Source organism: Arvicanthis niloticus, chromosome 8, assembly GCF_011762505.2.
Source record: "Arvicanthis niloticus isolate mArvNil1 chromosome 8, mArvNil1.pat.X, whole genome shotgun sequence".
Lineage (NCBI taxonomy): Eukaryota > Metazoa > Chordata > Mammalia > Rodentia > Muridae > Arvicanthis > Arvicanthis niloticus.
The window spans coordinates 55,887,261-55,910,393 of NC_047665.1; the positions used below are offsets into that span (position 1 = coordinate 55,887,261).

The 23,133-nt window shown below is 46.7% G+C and overlaps 1 protein-coding gene and 1 long non-coding RNA gene across 3 annotated transcripts in view; one reads left to right on the plus strand and one right to left on the minus strand.

Moving 5' to 3' along the window:
- Window positions 1-532: 532 nt before the first annotated feature.
- LOC143443353 (uncharacterized) lies at window positions 533-4,745 on the minus strand. The gene is made up of 3 exons (XR_013112266.1): window positions 3,502-4,745; window positions 2,046-2,165; window positions 533-638 (listed from the first exon to the last, which is right to left on the minus strand). It is a non-coding gene; the product is annotated as an uncharacterized LOC143443353 (long non-coding RNA).
- Pfkfb3 (6-phosphofructo-2-kinase/fructose-2,6-biphosphatase 3) overlaps window positions 3,386-23,133 on the plus strand; it is an 83,090-nt gene continuing 63,342 nt past the window's right edge. Inside the window, exon 1 of one of the 2 annotated variants that reach the window (XM_076939421.1) lies at window positions 3,386-3,529. In XM_076939421.1, the coding sequence (XP_076795536.1) occupies window positions 3,514-3,529 (16 nt within the window). In that variant the 5' untranslated portion in view covers window positions 3,386-3,513. Of the gene's footprint in view, window positions 3,530-22,209; window positions 22,347-23,133 lie in introns of those variants that run through there. The other variant, XM_076939422.1, reaches the window with a different exon arrangement.

Sequence of the window (23,133 nt, forward strand, 5' to 3'; positions counted from 1 at the left end):
AAAAAAAACAAAAACCACCACCACCAAAAAAAAAAAAAACAAACAAACAAAAAAAAAAAAACCCAAAAAAAAACCCCAAACAACAAAAGAAGTGTAAGTGAGTCTGCACTTGGCCCTAAATGATGATGGATGTCTGTATCATGCCCCTTTCCCCAAGGCTCAGGAATCTCTTCAAAAGACTGGGGGAGGGCTGTAAGAGCCAAAGGTGGTGGATGACCTCAGTGAATAGTGTCTTCCATACACAACAGGACTGGTGAACATGTGAACCCACAGAGATAGACAGCACACACAAGACCTGCCAGAGTTCTTTTTTTTTTTTTTTTTTCTTTTTTCTTTTTTTGTTTTTTTCGAGACAGGGTTTCTCTGTGTAGCCCTGGCTGTCCTGGAACTCACTCTGTAGACCAGGCTGGCCTCGAACTCAGAAATTCTCCTGCCTCTGCCTCCCAAGTGCTGGGATTAAAGGCGTGTGCCACCACTGCCCTGTGTGAGAGTTCAATCTGAATAAAATCCTAGCTCAGAGGAGGAGAAGTGAGCACAAAGCCCTACCCCTAGCCAGGATGCTGTTTGGGATTGCTGGACAGCTGGGAGAGGAGCCGTCTGTTTTCTTCAAAACTGTGATTCTGGCTGTATGGAAGGAACTGGAGGGAGGAAAAAGAAGAAAGGGGAAATTATGTGATTGTATTTAAAATTTAAAAATTAAAAGTATTTGGCTCTAATATCCAGTAAAATTCAATATTTTAAGGTCCTCGTTCAAGAAGTAAAGATGGTGGGCATATTTGGGGTGCGTGTTTAATTAAAGGTAATGGAGCCTATGTGCAAAAGCATAAGTGAGAGCTGGAGAGATGGCTCAGTGTTTAAGAGCATTGCTGCTCTTCTAGGGGACCCAGGGTTGATTCCCAGCACCCACATGGTAGAGCCCAGTAACTCTAGTGCTGGGGGATCTGATGCCCTCTTCTGGTCTCCAAGGGCAGTGAGCAGATACATGGTGCACAGACATACATGACACAACTATGTTAAATAAAGAAGTAAGTAAATAAATGAACTCTTTTTTAAAAGCATCAAATGGCAGTGAAGACCCCCATACTCGGGAGACCCTTCCTCAAGTCTCAGGAAATCATGACCACCCAAAGATCACAAGAAACCATACCTGGATGCAATCAGCAGAGGCTTTATTAGGGAAATTGGCCGGTGGTCAAACCACAAGCTCTCTCTCTCTGAAGAGTAAGGTTTGGCCCCCAGTGATGGGTTAAGGGGTCTTTTAAAGAGGAAAACCACAGGGGAGTGGGGAGGGGGTGAGGGGTTGCCAAGGATACATAACATAAGAATAGTGAAACATTCCAGAGAAACCCACCCTGAATGGTTTACCATGTCACTGTGTCCCACCCTGTCATTTACCAACTATTTCAGATTAGCTATCTTCACTTCTTCCGGCTATAGCCCCACCTAGGTGGCAGCATCTTTATCTGTGGTCAGGAATGTGTTTTCCTGCCTTGGGCCTCTCCCACCCATAGGTGGGCCTACTGCCTGAGGCTTGAGGAATGTAATTCATCCAGCAAGTGTCCTGGGGGGCCTGAAATCTTATTTTCAGTTCCGAGTTCTGGGACCTGCATTTTTCTGCCCAGGTCTAAGGGCAAAGAAATCTACACATATTTCATAAAATGGCCTTTATAATTTTTTCACTCTACAACAGCAGGAACATTTTGGGGACATAAAGACTGCAAATAATAAAGCCTCTGGTTGTGCACAGCTTTCATGAAAGATTTAGTTGGAAAAAATAGTACAGGACACTTCGAAGGTGCATTGTTATAAGAATTTGACTCTGATTCACTCAGCTAACCATTCAGTGAGATGTCACCTCAGGCCAGTTACCTCCTTCTCTGTGGCATCGTCTTACTTCAAAATGAAGGATGGGGTTTGGACTAGAGTCCATAAAACATAGCAGACCATGACAATGATGGTAATTAGAAAAAGAAGGAAGAAAGGACACCCCTCCCCCACATTCACTCCACTCTCCCACCCCCAGCCTAGTGGAATTTCCAGCTCACCTGGACCGGATTGTTCAATGCATGGAGAGCCAGCCTCTTGTCATTTGAATGGATGTTTTAAATACCAGGAGTGCAGGTGACTCTTCATTTCTTCAGAGCACAACATAAAATAACACTGTCCTGCAAGGGTAGCAGACAGAAGGAACAAGAGTTCAATGACAATTCTACTAGAGAAATCAAAGCCAGCCAGGACACATGAGACCCTATTTCAAAGAATCAAAAACAGAAAAAGACAGGGAGGGAGGGGGGGCACTGGAGAGATGGCTCAGTGGTTAAGAGTGCTGACTGCTCTTCCAGAGGTCCTGAGTTCAATTCCTAGCAACCACATGGTGGCTCACAACCATCTGTGACGGGAACCGATGCCCTCTTCTGGTGTGTTTCTACAGTGTACTCACATAAATAAAAATAAATAAACTTAAAAAAAAAAAAAGGGAGAAGGGAGGAAGAAGGAAAGAAATGGGAGGGAAGGAGAAAAGGAAAGAAAACATATATATACCACGCCATTTAACAGAAAATTAATTTTCTGAAGAGTGTCTCACAGGATAGTCTTGAACTCCTGGGCACAAGCAATTCCCAGCTTTCTGTGTGCTGGCTAAGGCAGGCTGGCCTAGAAGAGGCAGCAGACCTACCTCCAACCTTCAAGTACTGGGATTAATTGCCGGCCTGATGACACCATACCGGCTTGGTTAGTCAGTGAAAGCCTTAATAAAGAAGGGATCCTGCTTTGGGACGGTTGGGTCAGCCAACTATCCAGGCGTTTGCCTTGTCGGCCTCATAGAGGCAGAATGTACTGAATAAAGGTGCCTACCTCCTCCTTTTTGTTCCCTAAGCAACACTTTCTCCTGACAACTGTGGGTGAGGAACTGTTTCAGACTCTGGAGAAACAAGTCACCCATTCCTGTGATCTTACAGATGAACATTTCTATCAGGTGTGCACCGTGTAGGTAGGTGTTGGGGGCTGGACCCTGGAGCAGTAAAGGTGACAAATACTGTCAAGCTTGAGTTTTTCTAGGCTGCTCTCTCAGCCTTTATTTAGTGTCTATACAAGTCAACCAGCTATTTGAACGTCCTGACTTCATTAAGGCAAAAAAGATAAAATTCCTCCAAGTCCCTTCCTTCATCACACACAGCCCAAAGGAACTGATGGATGAGATCATTTCCATCTCCTTCCAGGTAGTTGTCCTCCATGCTTGGCCTCTGCACAGACAGGCAGCACCTCCAGGACTCTAGGCTCAGGGCGGGACCAGGTCGCCCACCCCGGCCTCCGGGTCGCCGCCCGTAGGCGCCCAGAGCTCACGGGTGACGCGACTCCCGCGCTTCCTGCTCCGCCGCGGAGCCTCCTCCGCGCCGTGACGTGCCAGGCTGTGACCAAATATGTCCCTTTCCCCTCCCTCGCCGGCCCCATCTCCCGCAGGCCGCCCCGAGCCTCAGGGCTGCCACTTGGACGTCCGCCTACCCGGGTGTCGCGATGCCCTTCAGGAAAGGTAGGATGCCCTGGGGGTCTCCCCGTGTGCGGAGACTCTGGTCCCCTCGGGGATTCCGCCTTGTCTCCTCCCGCCCTGCACTGGCCATCCTGCCGCGCGTTACGCCCCTTCTCTCTGCCCTCCAGTCTTTGCACTGTCCCGGACAGCCTAGTAGTGTCCGCAGCTACACCACGTGGATGCGGGAACCCCGGCTGGGCTGGGAGACGGAGAGCGCAGCGCTAGTCGCTGTACTTCTAGCAAACCCTAGGAGCCTATTGGGTCCCAGCCCCGGGATGCAGAGGGAACGCCGAGCCGAGGATCTTGAGACTTCTTTCTGGGGAAACTTGTGTCATTCTGATGTCCGGACCTCGGCAACCTGAGGCAGCCAGGACGGAGACTGCAGAGGGGAGGAGGCCTTGTCCCGCATCCCAGGCAGATCTTATGCTAGCTCTGCTTCTGCATTGTCACCCTGGGGAAGTCATTTTTACCCCGCACTTTTCAGTTTCCTGTTCAGCAAAATGGGCACAGGAAGAGGGCCGGTTGTGGGAGGACCGACTGGGCGTTTAAAGAAGCAAACTGGTGCCCTTCTGAGGTCGGCCTGGCACGACAACAGGCAATGCCCGTCTAGGCTTAGCAGGTTCTGCCCACGGCCACTGCTGCATCTAAGCTCATTCACCTTGGCATTCGGCCCTGCAGGCCAGTAGATTCTCATGGCTCCCTGCAGGGGTCACCAGAGTATTTGGCCCCATTTTACAGGCAGGGTTATAAAGGCCCCGGGTGACTCTCAAAGTCACTGCTTGGAGCTGGGCTGGACTCCTTACGGTGATGCTCAGGCCAAAGCCTCGAAATGAGAGGGAGAGGCAGAAGTGGAAAGTGACCTAGGAACTTTGAAACCTGGACAATCTGACCTCTGCATTTTTGTTTGTGTTAAGAGGAACACACCAAGAAAGATCCAAGGCTCAGCAGAGCTCAGTGGCTGGCATGTGCCTGTAATCCCCGAGCTTCGGCAGGTGGGAGAGGAACGGGGGCGGGAAGATCAGAAGTTTAAGGCTTTCCTAAACTTCAAAGCAAGTGGGAGGCCCCTTGGACTACTTGAGACCTTGCTCAAGACAAACAAAAACTGCCTAAAGCTCTCCCTCAGGGGCCTACGGACTTGTGGGTAGATTGAAAGAAAGCATGACTCTCCAGGCGCGGGGACTCTGGAGCGTGGCTCTCCCAGCTGCCTCCACCCACCGTTCCTGCAGAGCTTCTCTTTCATAATTCAGGTGAATGGGCAGGTTATTTCTGTGGTTGCTGGGAGGCTACAGTGGCCTTTGTCCCTCACAAGCACGGAGTGCTAAGGTACCAATCCTAGCTCCGGGCTGTGGAGAGGACTAGTTGACACTCCTATGCTCCTGGGGGTTTGGGGGGTTGTGGGCATGGTCAAAGAGCAGGGCTGATAACTTCTCTCAGCTGGTAATGGGTAAGCCCACAGCCACTGTCCTCAGGGTCTCTGTTGACCCATGCATACTGTGGCCACTTTGTCCCTGGACTGTCTTTCTTGAGGGTGTCAGAGTCCTCATCCCACCCCATTAACTGCACAGTGAAGTCATTGATCCATTGATCACCGAGTCTCTCTGTCCCCCTGCCCTTCCCCTACCTCTCCCTCCTCTCCCTCTTCCCTTTCCCCCTCCACCTACCTCTCCCTTCCCCTCTCTTCCCCTCTCCCCCCCACCTCCTTTCTCTCCCTCTCCCCCTCCCTCACCTCTCCCTCTCAAATTTATGACCTTGCAGTCTCTGGTGAGCAAATTGAAATAAGGCAGATGTCTATTAGCCACACCAGTGTTTAGGAGATGGCCTTCTAATTAAGGTCTGAAATAATTAGGCTGTTCAATTAGGGTATTTTTTGGGGGGGGGGGGGGGTGTGTGAGTTGAGACAGGGTTTCCTTATATAGTCCTGGCTGGCCAGGAACTCAATATGTAGACCAGGCTTGCATCAAACTCACAGACATCTACCTGCTCTGCTTCCCAAGTGCTGGGATTAAAGGTGTCTGCTGCCATACCTGACTCTCACATATTTTGAATAAGATGTTGCCTCATTGCTTGCTGTGGTGACACATTCTCATTATGCTAGCACTTGGGAGGTAGATGCAGGATATTCAGGAGTTCAAAACTTTAAAGCTAGGATAGCATATAGCTCAAGCTGGTCTCACACTAGATACACATCAGAAGCTGGCCTTGACCTCCCAGTCCTCCTGTTTCCCAAGTCCTGGGATCGCAGGCAGGCACCTTTATCCCAGCAAGTAGTTACTTTATTTTATTTTTTTTTTTAAGAATTAACTTATTTCGTGCATTATTAGGTGATAAAGATTATGTTTGCCCACCAACTTAGGCTCTACGTTTGTTCCTTGTTTTAATCTGAAGCGTTGCTGAATGTGAGGAAAGTATGTCTTTCCTATACCATGGTTACTTTCTGAAGGTCCCAGTTTGTGAGGAACTGCTCGGAGGCCATGCTGTCTCGATCTCCAGATGCTCTGATTTGAGTCAAGGTATAGACTCTGAGGGCTCTGAGTCTGAGGTGGAACTTCCTTGCCTGTTAAGTTGTGATCTTTCTTTCTTTCTTTCTTTCTTTCTTTCTTTCTTTCTTTCCCTCTTCCTTTCTTCCTTCTTTCCTTATTTTGTGTGTGTGTGTGTGTGTATGTGTGTGTGTGTGTGTGTACACATATACACCATGGCACATATGTAGAAGACTTCAGGAATCAGTTCTTCCCTTCTCCCATGTGGGTCCTGGGGGCTGAACTCGAGGTATCAGGTATCAAGTCTGGCCATAAGAATCTTTAGCCACTGAGCCATCTCACTGCTGCTGAATTGTAAACCCTTAGCAGTAACTCAGCAACTAAGAATTGCTGGGACCTTCGGTGTGATTTGTGTAGGTGTCCTAATTAACTGTGCTCTGAAACTGCCTGCAGGCGACATGGGCAGTTATGAAAGAGCCCACCCACTCCATCCCCATCTCAACCCTGGGCACAGGTAGGAGAAGCATATGTGTACACGTGGATCTATGGTTTTTTTTTAATGTTGAGCCTTTGAACATATTAACTATTCAGAGTATAATTAAACATAATATGAAAAGCTGGGCAGTGGCACATATCTTTGATCCCAGCACCTGGGAGGTAGAGGCAGGTAGATCACTATAAGTTTGAGGCCAGCCTGGTCTACAGAATAAGTTCCAGGACAGTCAAAGATACACAGAGAAACCCTGTCTCCAAAAGCTAAAAACAAATAACAACAACAAACAACCCAACAGCAACAAGAGTACTACCAACAACAGAAACATCATTTCTGTCTTCTACCTCAAACCAAGTGTAATCAGGTAGAGGAGGCTTTCTCAGTGAGCCAAAGGTCAGAAAGGTATGGTTGCTAAGCCCACCCTTTGATATAGTTCTATGTCTTTAATATTTAATTACTTATTATTACTGTGTGCTCATGAGTGTGAATGCGAGTGCATATGAAGGTCAGAGGACCATTGTGGAGTCGATTCTTCTTCTCCCGTGGGCTCTAGGTCACTAGCTCAGGTCTTCAAGCTTGTGTGGTAAATTACCTGTTGAGCCATATTCTCAGCCCTCTTTTTATGTCTTGACAATTACTCAGAAGGTCTGAAACCAGCACTGTCAGGGGTTTGGCAGAAACATGTCTCAGGCAAGCTGAGAAGAGAGCCTTCTCTGGAAGATTGGATAGGATACAAGAAAACCCCAGTGTTTAGTGAGAATGCTGTGTATTCTTAGACCCGTGATGCTGAGGGCCAGAGTAGCTGTCTAACTGAAGCCCTGAGCTCTCGTGGAGGATGCAGGTAGCAGCCAGCCTGCAAGGAGGATGCTGTGAGGCCCCTTCTTTTTTCTTCTCTGTTCTCATAGCATTGGCAGCTGTGGAGTCAGGAGCCTGAGGGTACTCACAGGTCAACCTGCCTGGCTACAGTGCAAGGTAGATTTGCCCTGTGATGGACAGTGGATTTGTTAGGATCACAGATATCAATCAACATTAGGTGCCTCACCTGCAGGGAGCACTCAATAACATCTCCTGAATTTCATTAGGGCAAAGTTGAGTGACTGCATGCCAAGTCATCCATTCCTCTTTGAAACGGTGTGCCAACACTTTCCAGATACTAGGTAAACAGATAGTCATGGGGTTCCCTCCCACGAGTTCACCTCCTATGCTATCCAACAAGTGCCAAGAATGGAAGGTCAGAGGTTGGCATGAGGTGGTGAATCTGACTCTGCTGGCAGGGTTCATACAGAGCCTACACTAGGCTCTGGGTCCAGTCTCCAGCACTGTATAAATGTATGTGGTGGTACACACCTTAATCCCAGCACTGGAGGTACTGTACAAGCACTACCAGTGGAGGCATTGTATAAGGTCACCCTTGCCTACATAGCAAGTTCAAGGCCTACCTGAGACCCCATTGAAGGAAGAGGAGGAGGAAAAAGAGGAGGAGGAAGAAGAGGAAGAGGAAGAAGAAGAGGAAGAGGAGGACTCTGAACCCAAATTAAGGTGTGTGGTAAGACATGTCTATAATCTCAATACTCATGGGGCTGAGCCTGGTAAATCTGTGAACTCAAAGCCAGCCTGGTTACATAGTAAGACAATGTCTCATAAAATCAGAACTGTGTGCACAGTGGTACATTCCTACAATTCCGACCCTTGGGAGGCAGAAGCAGGATTTCAGTGAGTTTGAGGCCAGCTTTGATTACATGAGACCCTGCCTGAAAACAAACAACCAGACAACCAAACAACCTAGCAACACTCTTCTGTCTTTCTCCACTCTCTTTAATAGAAGCTTTAATTTTTTTTTTTTTTTAAAAAAAACATCAAACAGAAGCCTTAATAGAGAGCTAGTTCTGAGTTTTTGTTTTTTAGGGATAAAAGCCCCCTTACCCTCTCCTCATTCTTGTTAAAGAAACTATATTGGGGATGGAGGGAGAGCGATGAGGCCTGACCAGCTGTGATGGATGAAGGCATAGTCTCTCCCAGTTTGGTGTTGTGGTGATAGTAAGGGACCTCCCACCTTTCTGATGCAGACTCCAGTGGTGTGACATTTTATAATGTGGTTGGAGGGAGCAGCGAAGGGCCATATCACCTCACACACTCTGAGGCTCGGCCATACATGACAGTCAGGGCAAGCAGGATGCCAGCATCAGCTAGGCATCTTGTCTCCCGACTGGTCTCCAGGATGATTGCTTGTGGCTGTAGTGAGGGAAGACTTTCCGTCCTAGGGCTGACCAAGAAGCAGGACTGTAGAAACTGGTTTTGAGATCAGCTCGAATACGAGAAGTTAGGAAACATGAGATTTGAGAGAACCAAAAAGGGGGACAGGAAGCGTGTCAGTTAGACACAGGGAGGAAGTCATGAAAGCCATGGTTTCGACTGGAAGGTGCTGTGGAGAATGTTGAGGTGGCACTTCTGCAAGAATGTGACACCTTAATGACTGGATCTTCCAGGATGCAGAGGGTTGTCTCACATGCAAAAAGCTCTGGGTTCTGGGGTTCTAACCTCAGCACCACAGAGGAGAACTAGGGGGAGGGAGAGAAATATCAGAGCCTCATAGGTGTGGGTATGTCTTAGCCTAAAGCCTGGGTTCTTGACTAAATTTTTGAGTTTCCTTTGAGGATTTTAAGTTTGTCGTCAGAAGGGACAACAACCAGCAGGCCAGCGTTTCAGTCATAATGATGGGCTGGCTGGGGAAGTAGCTCACTGGGAAGACACTTCCCCACTATGTCTGTGGCTGGGGTTAGATTCCTCAGCATCACAAAACAAGACAGAAATGCTGGATACAGCAGCTCGTACCTGTAATATCCAGCACACAAGAGACAGCAACTGGGGGATTGTCAAAGAGTTTGAGGCCAGTGAGAGCCAATTAGTGAGATTCAAGGCCAGCCTCAGCTACAGTGTGAGGTTCTGCCAAAGCAAAACAAAACAAATAACAACTAAATGAAAACAAAACCCAGGGCCATGTACATAGATAGCTCAGTGAGTAAAGGCCTTTACCATACAAGTCTGGTGGCCTGACTTCGATCTCCAGAACCCATGTAAATAGGTGGAAAGAGAAAAATGACTTTGAAAAATTGTCTAATCTTCATACTCATGCCACACATATATCACACACACGCACACACACACACACACACACACACACACACACACACACACACACATGCACGCATGCATGCACAATTAGTTAAGGGCTGGAAAATGGCTGGGTTGTTAATAGCATTTACTCCTCTTGCAGAGAAGACTTAGGTTCAGCTCTGAGCACCTACACTGAAACTCTAGTTCCAGGGGGAATCTGATGCCCTCTCCTGGCTTCTACGTGCTCCTGCACATAAACACACACAGGCAAGCATGCTAAGTAAATCAATCCTCTTACAGATTAGAACTGTTCTAGATGTGGTGACTGCAGGGAGGCAGAGGCAGGCAGATCTCTGGGTTAAGGCCAGCCTGGTCTACTCAGTGAGCTCATGAACAGCTGAGACTCCAGGGCTCCAGAGAGATTTTGCCTTAAAAATGAACTTCAAAGGAAGAAGGGAAGAAGGAGGAGGAGCAGAAGGAGGAAGGAGGAAGAGGAGTAGGAAAAGGAGGAGAGGAGGAAGAGGAGGAGAAGGAAAAGGAAGAGGAGGAGGAGGAGGAGGAGGAGGAGGAGGAGGAGGAGGAGGAGGAGGAGGAGGAGGAGAAGGAGAAGAAGAAGAAGAAGAAGAAGAAGAAGAAGAAGAAGAAGAAGAAGAAGAAGAAGAAGAAGAAGAAGAAGAACTGTGACCATTCCCTAAACAAAATCAAAGGCCAGGCCTGTGGTTCATATCTGCAGCCCAATACTTGAGTGGAAGAGGAAGGAGGCCACTGGGCCATTAACACTCTCTTACAAAGTTCAAAACCGAAACCAATAATAAAAAAAAGCAAAGAAGTAGAAAGAAGTAGATTTTTTTTAAAACCATAAAAATAACCAAGCCCAGACTCCTCCAAGAACAAATAAGAATAAAGTAAACAAACTCCCTAAGCTCTTCTCCCTTCTTTCCAAGTGCTGGGAACTAACAGTAAGGCACTTTGTGTGAGTCCGTGACCTTCAGGTCCACCCTCAGAGACACCTGGCATTAGAATGACTACTTGAGAGGTAAGCAAAGAGAGGCTGAGAAGGGTTAGGTATCTTGCTAAAAGTCACACAGCAAATTATGTGAGGAACAGAGCTGCCTTTGCATCTGCCTTTCCAATATGGCCCAGACTGTCACATACCGTGTAGTCTGACCTGGCATGGTCTGGTCTGGTACGGCACAGAATGGTACGGTATGCTATGGTATGGTGTGGCACGGTGCGATGTGCGTCTGTGTCAGGCAGACAGCAAGTGATACACCAAGCCTCCATTAACAGCCAAGCTCTTTATATTGTGAGAAGTAGGGAGTATCACATGCCAGACTCCTCTGCATCAGTGAGAGATGTGTGCCTGAAAAGAGATCTCGGCTCTGTGTTACAGTCAGGACCTCTTCTTTTGTCTTAAGAGCAGACCCCAAGACCTCCTTAAGGAGGGAACTATGTCAGCCATTGATTCTCTCATTTGATCCTGCAGGGGCTGTGTGGTCTGAGGGGATGCAATAGCTTCAGGTCTGTTCTAACATCTGCTATCTGGCGTAGGGCTCCTGAGTGACCACATGAGGGGGCCACTCATCCCACAGGTCAGGTTCACAGAGCAGTCAGTCTGTAAATAAATATGCCTCAGTCATTGTGTTCTGGTGAGCCGGTACTGGGAGTGGCTTAGGCAGGAAAGGGCAGTGGAGTGACTTGCAAGCTAGGAGACTAGATGCTGACAGGTCATCTCTGTCAGGCACTGTCTGAGTGATTGAAGCCACTAGATCACTGGAGTCCATTTACCTATGTGTCAAAAAAGGAAGTGGGCTTATGTTCTCCCAGCCCTGATTCTGAGGTCAGTCCCCTCTGGTTTGCTTGGACGCTTGTCACACACATACACCAAGTGTTTGTTCTTCAGATCTTCAGATGGAAATTGGATGTAAGAAGAGAGGGGGGGGGTGGTGTCAGTAGGTAACGTAGCTCAGTTGATAGACTGCTTGTCTGGCGCGCACAGAGCGCTGGGCTTTCTTCACAGTACCAAGGGTGTCGGTGCATATCTGTAATCCTAGGGTTTGGGAATGGAGCGGGAGGATCAAGAGTTCAAGGTCACTTGGCTACAAGGTCTGGCTGAGCTTCTGGAGGGGGATGGGGATGGAAGGATTCTAGCTACAATTTTGTCTCCCAAAGACTGTGCTGTGTATCTGTCAGCACGTGTAAGTAAGAAGCTAAGTTCTCAGGCATGACATGTGAAAGACCCTGACTCTGGTCTCTGTCTTCCTTTGGCTTTGACTTGAGGACTGAACTTTACATTGTTGATATACTTTATCCCTTCACTAAGCCTGCCTGCAACTCTGTCTCTCAGGTCAGGCTGTCCTAAGTACAGGCTTGTTATTGTTTCAGGTGGCTTCCTGATAGGCTTCCGCACAGTCTAAAGTCTTTGTGTAAGTCCCTCCTGCCATCTAGGGGGAGGGTGACTATGCATTTTTACAGTAGGCTAGAGGGAGTTTGAGGCCCTTGTACTTTCTTTATATGCCCAGTGGCAGACAACTTGAACTCTACAGAAAATGAGACATTCTATGTAACCCACGCCGCTCAGAAGCTCACTCTGTAGATCAGTCTGGCTTTGAACTAACAAAGACCTGCCTGCTTGTGCCTCTCTGCCTCCCAAATTCTGGGATTAAAGGGGTGTGGCCACCATGCCCAGTCTACATAAAGAATTTGAGACCAGCCTGGGCCATATAAGACCCTATCTCAGAAACCAAGGAGCTAACCCCTTCTCCCTCCCACCCCAAAAGGACTTCGGAGTGGACACGAGTGAGATGAGCCTAAGGAGGAGCCACTCTGGTGTGCTTAACACTGCCCCTGTTCCTGTTGTCCCATAACTGTGGGTACGACTCCCGGTGGTGGTGTGTCTTAAGGTCTAAGAGGGGAGGCTTCACTCCAGGGTGTCTCAAGCCTTAGCCGAGGTGATCAAGGTCCTTCAGAAGAGCAGACAGGTTTAGGCTTATCGTGCCCTCCCCCTGAGCTTGACTCAGAAGTCATCCTCACCGACAGCTCAGAAAACAACCTCTATCTCTGTTTTTTGCAGACACTCTATCAGGATGATTGTCTTGTTCCCCTTTCCCAAGGAGAATTCTCCAGAGGCTCAGGTGCCCCTGATGCTTGAGGACGCTGAGATACCAAAATCCTTTTAAGTTAGCTGCTCTGACCCCACAGAGTCATTGGCGTGGGGCTTTGGACTCTGTACCTTCTCTGCTTAAGGCTGCTTTGACCTACCATCAGTAGCACTGAGAAAGAAAAGGCTAATCAGTTAGTGGGAGGCAAAGGGGGAAGTTAGGGAGATACCTCAAAGGAAGTGTGGACTTTAAAACCGGAAGAGAGAAAGTGAAGGTCTGACTTGGGCTTGAAAAAGATACAGACAGACTCTAGGGCAAGGCCACCCTTTGTGTTGAGATCTGAGCCTGCTGGCAGCCAGCTACCATCTGAGATCAGTGGGTGCTGAAGCATTAGCAGCCGATGGCCGAAACTACCCTCCTGACGTTTTTGTTTAAGTTGCATTTTAGAATTAATTCAGGAACTGCCCGACAACCCCCACCCACCTCGTGCTCCCCCCTCCTCCGCCAAGGCAGTGTCTTTTGTAGCCCAGGTTGGTCACAAGCTCAATACGTAGCTAAGGCTGGCCTAAATCTTGACTTTCCTGTCTCTACTTCCCCAAGTGTTGAGGTCAGAGACATGTGTCACCATGCCCAGCTTTACTGGGAACCTTTCTGTAGTAGGAGGGATAGAGCCCAGGTCCTCAGGCATGTTAAACCAGCATTCTGCCACTGAGCGCATCTCTGGTTCTCAAGTTTACTCTTAACCTTCCTGAGACAGGATCTCAGGCTGCCTTCAACTCATCTATAGGCTAAGCAGGCTTTGATCTTGTAATCCTGCTTCAGCCCTCCCCCAAAGCTGGCATCATAGATTCATCTTAGTGCAAAAATGTTTTTAAGGCCAGGTATGGTGACATATGCCTTTAATCCCAGCACTTGGGAGGCAGAAGCAAGTGGATCTCTGTGAGTTCCATGCCAGTCTTGTATACTATGTGTATGTATGTACACACACACACACACACACACACACACACACACACATCAAGCTTTAGACTAGCCAAGAGTACATAATGAGACCCTGTCTGAAGAAAAAAACATTTAAAAAATTTATTTATTTATGTAATTTTTTAAAAAACAGATTTTCTCTACTCAGCCATGTCTGTTTTGGAACTCACTATGTAGACCAGGCTAGCATTGAACTTACAGAAATCTACTCCCGTTCAGGTGTGGGATTAAAGATTTTTGTCACCATGTCCGGTTTATTAAGATGTTATTTATTGCTGGGGATGGTGATGCACTTCCAGGACATTCAATGCTACACACAGAGAGACTCTGTCTGGAAAAAAAAAAAAAAAGAAAGAAAGAAACAGAGAAAGATGTTACTTATTTTTATTTTATGGGTGTTTTGTCACATCTGGGTACTGTGTGCAAGGAGTGCCCAAAGAGACCAGCAGAGGGCGTCAGAGTCCTATGGAATTGGAGTTACAGTTATAAACTGCTGTGTGGGTTCTGGGATCCAAACCTGGGTCCTCTGAAAGAGCAGCCAGTGTTCTTACCCACGGAGCTGCCTTACCAGCTCCTGCAATTTAATTTTTTAAATATTTAAACATTTTTTTTATGCCAGAGGTGTGGATTGCCTGTGGAGGTCAGTAAAGGGCCTTGGACTCCTGGGATTAGAGTTACAGGTAGCTGTTAGCCCCCTTGTAGGTAACTGGTGCTCTTCACCAAGGAGATGACTTTCCAGGCTTTTAATTGATTGTTTTGGGAAAGGGTCTCACTGTGTCACCTGGCTGGTGACACTTGTTTGCTATGTACACCAGGCTGGCCTCAAACTCACAGAATGCTTCCTGCCTCTACCTTCCAGGTGCTGGGATTATGAGTGTGTCACTACCCCTGGCTGCTGCTGCTGCTTCTTCTTCTTCCTTCTTCCTTCTTCCTTCTTCCTTCTTCCTTCTTCCTTCTTCCTTCTTCCTTCTCCTCCTCCTCCTTCTCCTTCTTTAGTTATTCCTCTGTGTGTGGGTTTGTGCATGTGATTAAAGGTACACCAGAAAGCCACAAGGGGGTACCAGATCCCTGGAGCTGGAGTTACAGGCAGCAGTAAACAGCTTGACGGTGGGCACTGGATATTGAACAAGGAGGAGTTGTGCACACTATGTACTACTGAGCCATTTCTTCAGTCAACTGCAGAGCTTTTAAGAAACTTGATGCCCCAGGAATTCTGATGAAGAGTTTTGGTTGCTGATTTGGAAAGATGTTTCCTGACACAACACTTACTCTTAGGCTGTACAGTACACTCTATTTCCTAGTGTATTATATTTCATTGAAAAAGACTCTTACTATGCCGGGTGGTGGTGGTGCATGCCTTTAATCCCAGCACTTGGGAGGCAGAGGCAGGTGGATTTCTGAGTTCCAGGACAGCCTGGTCTACAGAGTGAGTTCCAGGACAGCCAGGGCTACACAGAGAAACCCTGTCTCAAAAAACCAAAAAAAAAAAAAAAAAAAAAAAAAAAAAAAAAAAAAAAAGACTCTTGCTTTGCTTCAGTAAATTGACTCCACGGCCACAGTGGTCTATACGTCATCATATTCCAGCTTATCTAGAGACTGGAAGAGTTAGCCCTCTTTGGCTCCCTTGCAGCTAAAGTTTGGGTTATGGCTTCGGTACTGTGGAAACTTGAGGGCTTGATCTCCACCTTGTGTTGCCAGTAAAATGTGGTGCAAAGTTGTGGTTCTTAATGGCAGGAAGTTAAGTCACAGAGGGCACACCCTTGAAGAGGGTACAGCTTCTTCCACCTCTTGTCTTTGCTTTCTGACCACTATGAGGTGAGCCACAAGGCTTTGTAATGTGCCATTACTTACAAAAAAAATCAACAGGACCACTTATAGTGTGAAAGCAAAATAAATCATTTCTTTGCGAATGTATAATAAGGGGAGAAGAAACAGGTATGAGTATTGGGGCATGGGTTAGAGAAAAGGCTTATCGGTTAAGAGCACTTGTTGCTCTTCCAAAGATTGCAGACAGGAGTTCTGTTCCCTACATCCACATCAGCCAGCTTACAGCTACCTGTAACTCTAGCTCAGAGAGGTCCAATGCCATCCTCTGGCCTCCACACTCATACGGCATACATTCACATACACATATCATATACATAATTTAAAAAATAAATGTATAATGCACTTATAAGTTGATTGATCCATGCATTTTGTCACAGAGATGGAATGTTGACTGACATATTGAATAGCTAGTAAACCAGGTCTGCAGATGCAACAGTGACATATAGCAGGCAGAACTCAGACCTGTGGAGCTGGCATCATGATAGCTGGAGTGGAGACAAGACCCACAGAGAACAGATAAGACAGCTGGGCATGTTGGGGAATATCTTTAATCCCAGCTCTGCACAAGGCAGAGGCAGAGGGGCAGAGGGGCAGAGGGGCAGAGGGGCAGAGGGGCAGAGGGGCAGAGGGGCAGAGGGGCAGAGGGGCAGAGGGGCAGAGGGGCAGAGGGGCAGAGAGAGAGAGAGGCAGAGAGAGAGAGAGGTGCAGAGGTTGAGGCAGAGAAGCAGAGACAGAGGCAGATCTCTGAGTTCAAGGCCAGTTTTGTATATTTAAATTTTTTTATTTATATAAAATCTGTAGTGGGCAGCTGAGCACTGGGGAGCTGCATTGTTGCTGAGTGGACATGGGGGCAGAGCAGAGGTGGCTTCAGAAGGCAGTAGGCAATGCATATAGGTTCTCTATAATCACAGTAAAACCTTCATCTTTTGTGCATAGGGAGATGTAAAGGCCTTGGAGGGTTTTAATGAAGGCAGGTGTGGTGCTTTAAATGGGAATGGGCTCCGTAGGCTCAGATGTTTGCATGCTTAGTCCCCAGGTGACGCTGTTTGGGAAGGGTTGGGAAGTGTTGCCTTCAGGGAGATGTATTGCTGGGGGTGGGCTTTGGGGTTTCAAAAACCTACCTCAAGTCTAGTTCCCTCCTCTCTCTCTCTCTCTCTCTCTCTCTCTCTCTCTCTCTCTCTCTCTCTCTCTCTCTCTCTCTCTCCTGCCTATGGGTCAGGGTGTAAAGCTCCCAGCCACTGCTCCAGTGACCCAGTGACTATTCCTGTCTGCTTCCCACCATGATGCTAACGATCTAATTCTCTGAAAGTGTAAGCAATCCCCTAGCTAAAATGCTTCCTTTTCTAAAAGTTACCTTGGTCATGGTGACTCTTCACAACAATAGAGCGGTGACTAAGACAGCAAGATTCACTTGATGCTGAAAGCATGCATTCACTCTGTAACCACTTTCTCAAGAAGGAATCCTAGAGTCAGAGGGGTGAAGCAATTCAGTCGGGTGGGTGGGAGTTTCAGGCAGAAACAATGCAGGCCAGCAGATGGTGATGCAGAGGCCAGAGATGCAGTTCTTGTCATGGGTCTGATGTGGGTGAGAGTGAATCACAGATGCCTCCCACAACTGCCTCCTACCTGCGGTTTAGAGATGCTGGGGCCACTGATTCCCTCTTTAGCAGCTGCTCTGGAATTGGGGTGGTAGCAAACCGCGGTGTGTTAAATGAAGTCTTCATGACAAGCTAGGCACGTGCTGTCTTCAGGCCATCTTTGGGGATGCCTTGAGTCACCAGTCTGAGGTCTCCGTGACCTCCCTGAGCAGCTGTGTGCCTGAGGTCCTGTCTTTGATAGATGTTTTGAATAACCCACACGAGGTCAGTATAACCTGCCTGAGCAGCAATTCAGCGACAGCTTGTGGTTCAAAAGGACTGAGATTCAGCAAATTGCCTTCCGCAGAGAACTATTGTGCTTTGAGTCAATTACCCTGTAGATTGCTTTCGTGGTTGTGTTTTTATTCTTTAACATGTATATACATGTGGGGTATGTGTATATGTGTATGTGTGTGTTTATACATTCGTTAGTGCACATGTATACGGGCATGGACGTGCATCTGCAAGCATACATGTGGCGACCTATGGGTATTATCAGGAATCTTCCTTGATCACTCCACCATACTCACTGAAGCAGGGTCTCTCAGTCAAACCCAGAGCTCTCTGGTAAAGCTAGTCTCAAAAACCAGTTTGCTTTGAGAAAGGGAATCAGCCTTTTGAGACAGGAATCATAGACACGGCACTATGCACACCAGGTATTTATGTGGGTGCTGCATATCTGAACTCTCATCCTCTTGTGTCCACAATAAGCACTTTAACCACTGACTACCTCACTGGGTCCCTAGCCTTCATTTTAAGAAGAAACTAGCTGGGTATGGCACTGCATGCCTGTAAACCTAGCACTTGGAAGATAGAGGCAGGAAGATGAGGAGTTCAAGGTCATGCTCAACTATATTAGACTCAAAGCTAAGGTGGAGTATTCTAGATCCTACCTCAAAAACAAAAACAAACAAACAACAAAATCATTATAGCTCAAACCTGTAATCCTAGCACTGAGGGGGCTAAGGTAGAAGATCTTCTGTGAGTTTAAAGCCAGCGTGGACCAGACAGTAAGTTCTCAGGCCACAAGACTACAGTTTTGAGACCCTATCTTAACAAACATTCGAACAAACAAAGAAGGAACTGAGCTTCCAGAATTCAGAGCTCCTTAGCATCCATCCCTTGGGAGGTTGAGGCAGAAGGATCAGCATGTCTAGGACCACATATGGAAAAGAAAACAGTATTAGGAGTGCTGGGGATGGAGCTAAGGGTTTGTCTAATGTGTGTGAGGCCCTGGTTCCTAAATAAAACGTAACACACCCTAACAACAGTAACAACAACAACAACAACAACAACAACAACAACAACACACAGTAGCAGCAACAACAACAGCAACAATAACAGCAACAACAACAGCAACCACCACCACCAGAACAACAGTAACAACAACAATAACAACAGCAGCAGCAACAACAACAATGAGATCTTTAAGGAAAAACAAAAAACAAAACAAAAAACTGACCCCTTCCAGCAGGTCAGGCACTTCCAGTCAGTTGTACCCTTAGGTGCTGAAGAAAAAGGAAGAAAGAAGGACCTTCTCTCCAAACGGGGCTGAGGAACACATTAAAGTTTAGAAAAGTTTGTATGCTGTACTCACACACGCAAATGCCACTTTGCAAGTAAGACAACAAACATTTACCAGGGGTCCCATTTTCCAGACATTTTTGAGTATGTAGTAGTCAGCCTTCCATTGCCAATCCTTCCTGCATTTACATAAACGGTGAAGAGCTCCATTGTGAAGAGAAGGGTGGAATCCAAGCCAGGATTTCTGTACCAGCACAGCAGTCTGCAGTGGACCAAGCTCACCTCCAAACTGAGTGAACAACCCTTTCTAGTTCTTGTTGGCTTTCCCTCCTATCAGAAGCCATAAGTTCCATCACCTTTCCATTTCTGGGCAAACTAGAAGCAGGTAGCTACAGCCTCCATCAGCTAACCCACATGATACACATAGATGGCCTCATCCTGGAGAGATGGGTTTTGAAATCTCTGTGTTTAAATAACAAAACGGGAGAATCCAAGTTCATTTCATAGCTTTGGATTGTAGGATCAAAATGACATAAGATATAGCAGAAGATTAAAAAAAATGCACCCACGTCCTGACAGACTTCATAGAAGAAAATCAAAACACTGACTGGGGCTTAGTGGGCGAGCATGCTGGCCACACAGCATAGGGAGCTTTTCCAGACTCTATAGCACACACGTAAAGAACAGGGTGTGGTCATGGACACCTGTAATCCTGTGGAGAGTGGAGACAGGAAGAGACTGGCTGCTAGCAGACTTCCACGTTCAGAGACAGTCCCTTCTAACAGAATAAGGCAGAGAGTCACAAAGCAGGACAGCTGATGTCCTTCTTTGGCCTTGGCACATGTGACTGAACATACACAAATAGATAAAGAAATAACAAAGCCAAAGAAAAAATTTTTTATCAATTTGTTGTCACATACTCCCCTTATCATAAATAGTGCCCAGGCATAGCATCACATCCTGAGAGACAGATCTCTAGGAGTTCAAGACCAGCTCACCTCCAAAATGAGTGAACAGAGAGAATTCCGGGCCAGTCAGAGATACGCAGTGAGACCCTGTTTCAAACAACAACAATAGCAAAATAATCCTCTTCAACACAAGTCAGTGTACATTCTATCTACCAAGAGTCTGGTGTGCTGGTGTCATGTCATTTCCTCTGGCTTAGATATCACTGGAGAGTGCCAGAGAGAATCCACTTTTAGCTGAGATCATGTTTTTGTTAGATGCTGGTTTAAATGAAAGCTTCTTCACTAGATCATTTGACTGAGCAAAAGGTCACATAGCTGCTACTGCCATATAGGAAACAAATTCATTCTCTAACTCCCAAGTACTCACTTCAGAATGAATCCTCATAAGTAACAACACATGACACAATGTTGCTGCATCTCAGTGTCAGCAAACAAGTAACTTTACTGAGCAAGGAGACAGTCCTTTTTAAACGTTCTGTGGCTGTGTGCTCTCCCCTCCACCCCCCACGCTTCTGTTAGAAAAGTAGAATGACTGATTAGACCTTTTAAAAACCAGGCTGTAGGCTGGTGAGGCAATTCTGTGGGTAAAGGTACAGGCTGCTAAGCCTGATGACTTGAGTGGGACCCCAGACAGTCCCATAGTAGAAGGAGAGAATGGACTCCAGAAAGATGTCCTCTGACCTCCTTTAGGCACATGAATTCTGTCCTCACATATAAATAAGAACACTTCCCCAGTTTTGGTGCTGAAGATGCAGAGGTAGAAGAAAAGTCACGAGTTCCATGCTAGCCTACACTTTTGGTGGAGTTGAGAGTTAATACAATCAGAGCGGCCTGTATATAAAACACACAAACAATTAGGAAAATCATGCTGTGTGATTTGGATATGGTGGCCCATGCCTGTAATCTTAGCACTTGAGAAGATGAAGCAGGAGAATTTCTGTAAGTTCAAAGCCTGCCTGGGCTACATAGCAAGTTCCAGGCTAATCTGACTTTTGTTGGCAATGGTACTTGTAGGTTCTCGAGACTGCATCAGGCATCTGATACACATGAAAGATGCTGTCCTCCAAACAATTTTAGATGTGCAATGGTTGAAATAACATCAAATATTCCTGGTGATATTTCCTTCTACACTTGCCTCTCAGAACTTGGGAGTCTGAGTCAGAAGGATTACTTGTATGTTCAAGGCCAGCCCAGATACCATATCAGCTTCTGGTTATTTTAATTAGAAAAGTAAAATTCTTAATGATAACATCTGATGATCACCAAAAGCAATGGCATTTTATAAAGGGCAATCAGTGAGGTCAAATACCAGAGCTCCTGGGGCGTTATAATGTATCTACACAGATAGGGGAATTTACAAGGAAATACCACTAGGAATGTTTGATGTTCTTTTAACCATTGCCCAATGAACATGTACTAAAAAGTAATATTTTGTATCTTTTCATCATCTCCCAATGAGCACATACTACTTTAACTTAACAAAAGTAATTTTTTGTATCTGGGCCTGGAGGTTCACATCTGTAATCCAGCACCAGGCTAAAGAGACTACAGAGGGCAAAGCAGGAGGAGCTTGGTTTTGAGGGCAGCCTAGTCTACATAGCAGGATCCCGTCCCTCCAAATGAAGATAATAATAGCAAGATTCAATGACATGTATGTATGAAATCCTTACAATGAAACCCATTATTCTGTATGTTTGCTAAAATTTAAAAGAAAAAAAATCTCACATTTTGAATCTGGTGTTTGAGATGGAGCCTCATGTAGCCCAGACTGTCTCACTATAATATGACCCCGAAATTCTGATCTTCCTGCCTCTGCCTTCCAAGTGCTGGGCTTTTAATTGTGGACTACCGCTACGTTTGGCTTCCAAAAATTAATCATTAACTTATTTATTCATTTATTTATTAGGTCTCACCACCTAACTCTGGCTTGTTCTGGAGCTTGTTATGTAAAGCATAATCTGGCTTAAAACTCCTAGGAACTCACTAGCTTCTGCGGCTAGAATGTTAAGATTTAAGACCTGTCTGGTTCAAAAAAAAAAAAAAAACAACAACAACAACAACAGAAGGCAAAAACAAAACAAACAAATACCTAAGTGGATTGAACGTCAACTCTTGGAACACTTTTATTCTGTTTATGATTTCTGAGAGAAGGTATGGCGGTTGGATCGATGAAGAAGGTAGGTCCTGAAGTGATTACCAGGGAATAGGACCCGGAAGAACCCGACACCCCTACCTGGTGTACGGGAGGAACCCTGTCTCCGAGATCCCATACAGGACACAGGGGCCGTATCCTCTACTGTATTAGAGCCCGGGAAAGTGCTGGGTACCACTGCGCAGTCTAGGTAGAGACTGCCCGCAGTTTCTGCATCCTGAAGAGGTCAGCCCAGGACTCTGAACAGCTGCAACAAAGGGGCGTGGCCTAGAGGCAGGTCTATCTACGTCGATTGGCTGCGGCGCACGGCCGGCCCACGAGCTGGTCATCGACACTCCTCCCCTTCGGGGCCGTCCGGCACGCTGAGTTCACGTGCCCGTCTGTCCTCCCAGTTGTCGCACGCACGTGTCTGTGCACTGCAGGGATGTGTGGAGGGTTTGCAGCCCCCGGGCTTCCCGCCTTTGCTGGCCGGCTGGGTCACCTTCCTGGCAAAGGGAATTTTCCGAGAAGTCCAGGGAGCCGCTCGCTTTGTAAATAACTGTAGAGGTACATGGGAGCCGGGTGCGGCTGGGGTGGGCGTGCAAACCCACAAGAGGAAAACCGTTGCCGGGAGAGGTCTTTTTTTAAAATCTATTTTTCCTTTTTTTTTTTTTTTAATTTTGAAACTTTGAACTTGGGAGATTGCCTAAGAGCACAGAGTGTTTTTAATCTTCGACAGTAGTACAATTGCTTGGCAGCAGGGTGTGCCAAACCCCCTGGTCACGGACACGATGTTCTGCTGGGCATTTGTGTAAATAACTCACGGAAGCCGCTTCCGACCTAAATGGTCGCTTTGGTCTAGAAACGAGGACCAGCTCTGAGAACTACCCCTTACCCTGAGGCTACCCCTTACCCTTCTAGGTTCATAGGACCTAGAATGCATTGCGTCTGTGATTACACACAACACTTAGCTAAGAGGACAGGAAGGATTGCTGAGCTGGTGAGAGTGGAAATGTCATGTGAGGTTTCCTTGTAAGCAGTGGGGATGCAAGACAAGGACAGGGGAGGGGAGGTACATGATTTCTATCTGTTAGTATTTGGAAGGCTTGGTAAACAGGAGGTTATATTGGTCTTGTTTTTGCCTCAGGGGAAAAACTTGTAGGAGCCAAATTTGAGGTCTGTTACTGAAAAAGTATAGGGTTCTGTCCAGGAACCAGATTGAGATAGATGTTCACATTCATTCCAGAGAGAGATGGGTGGCTAAGACTCTCTTTTCATCTTCTGTACCCCAAGCCTTTGTGTCTTCATAAAAACATTTATCTTGTTAGATAGATAGATAGATAGATAGATAGAT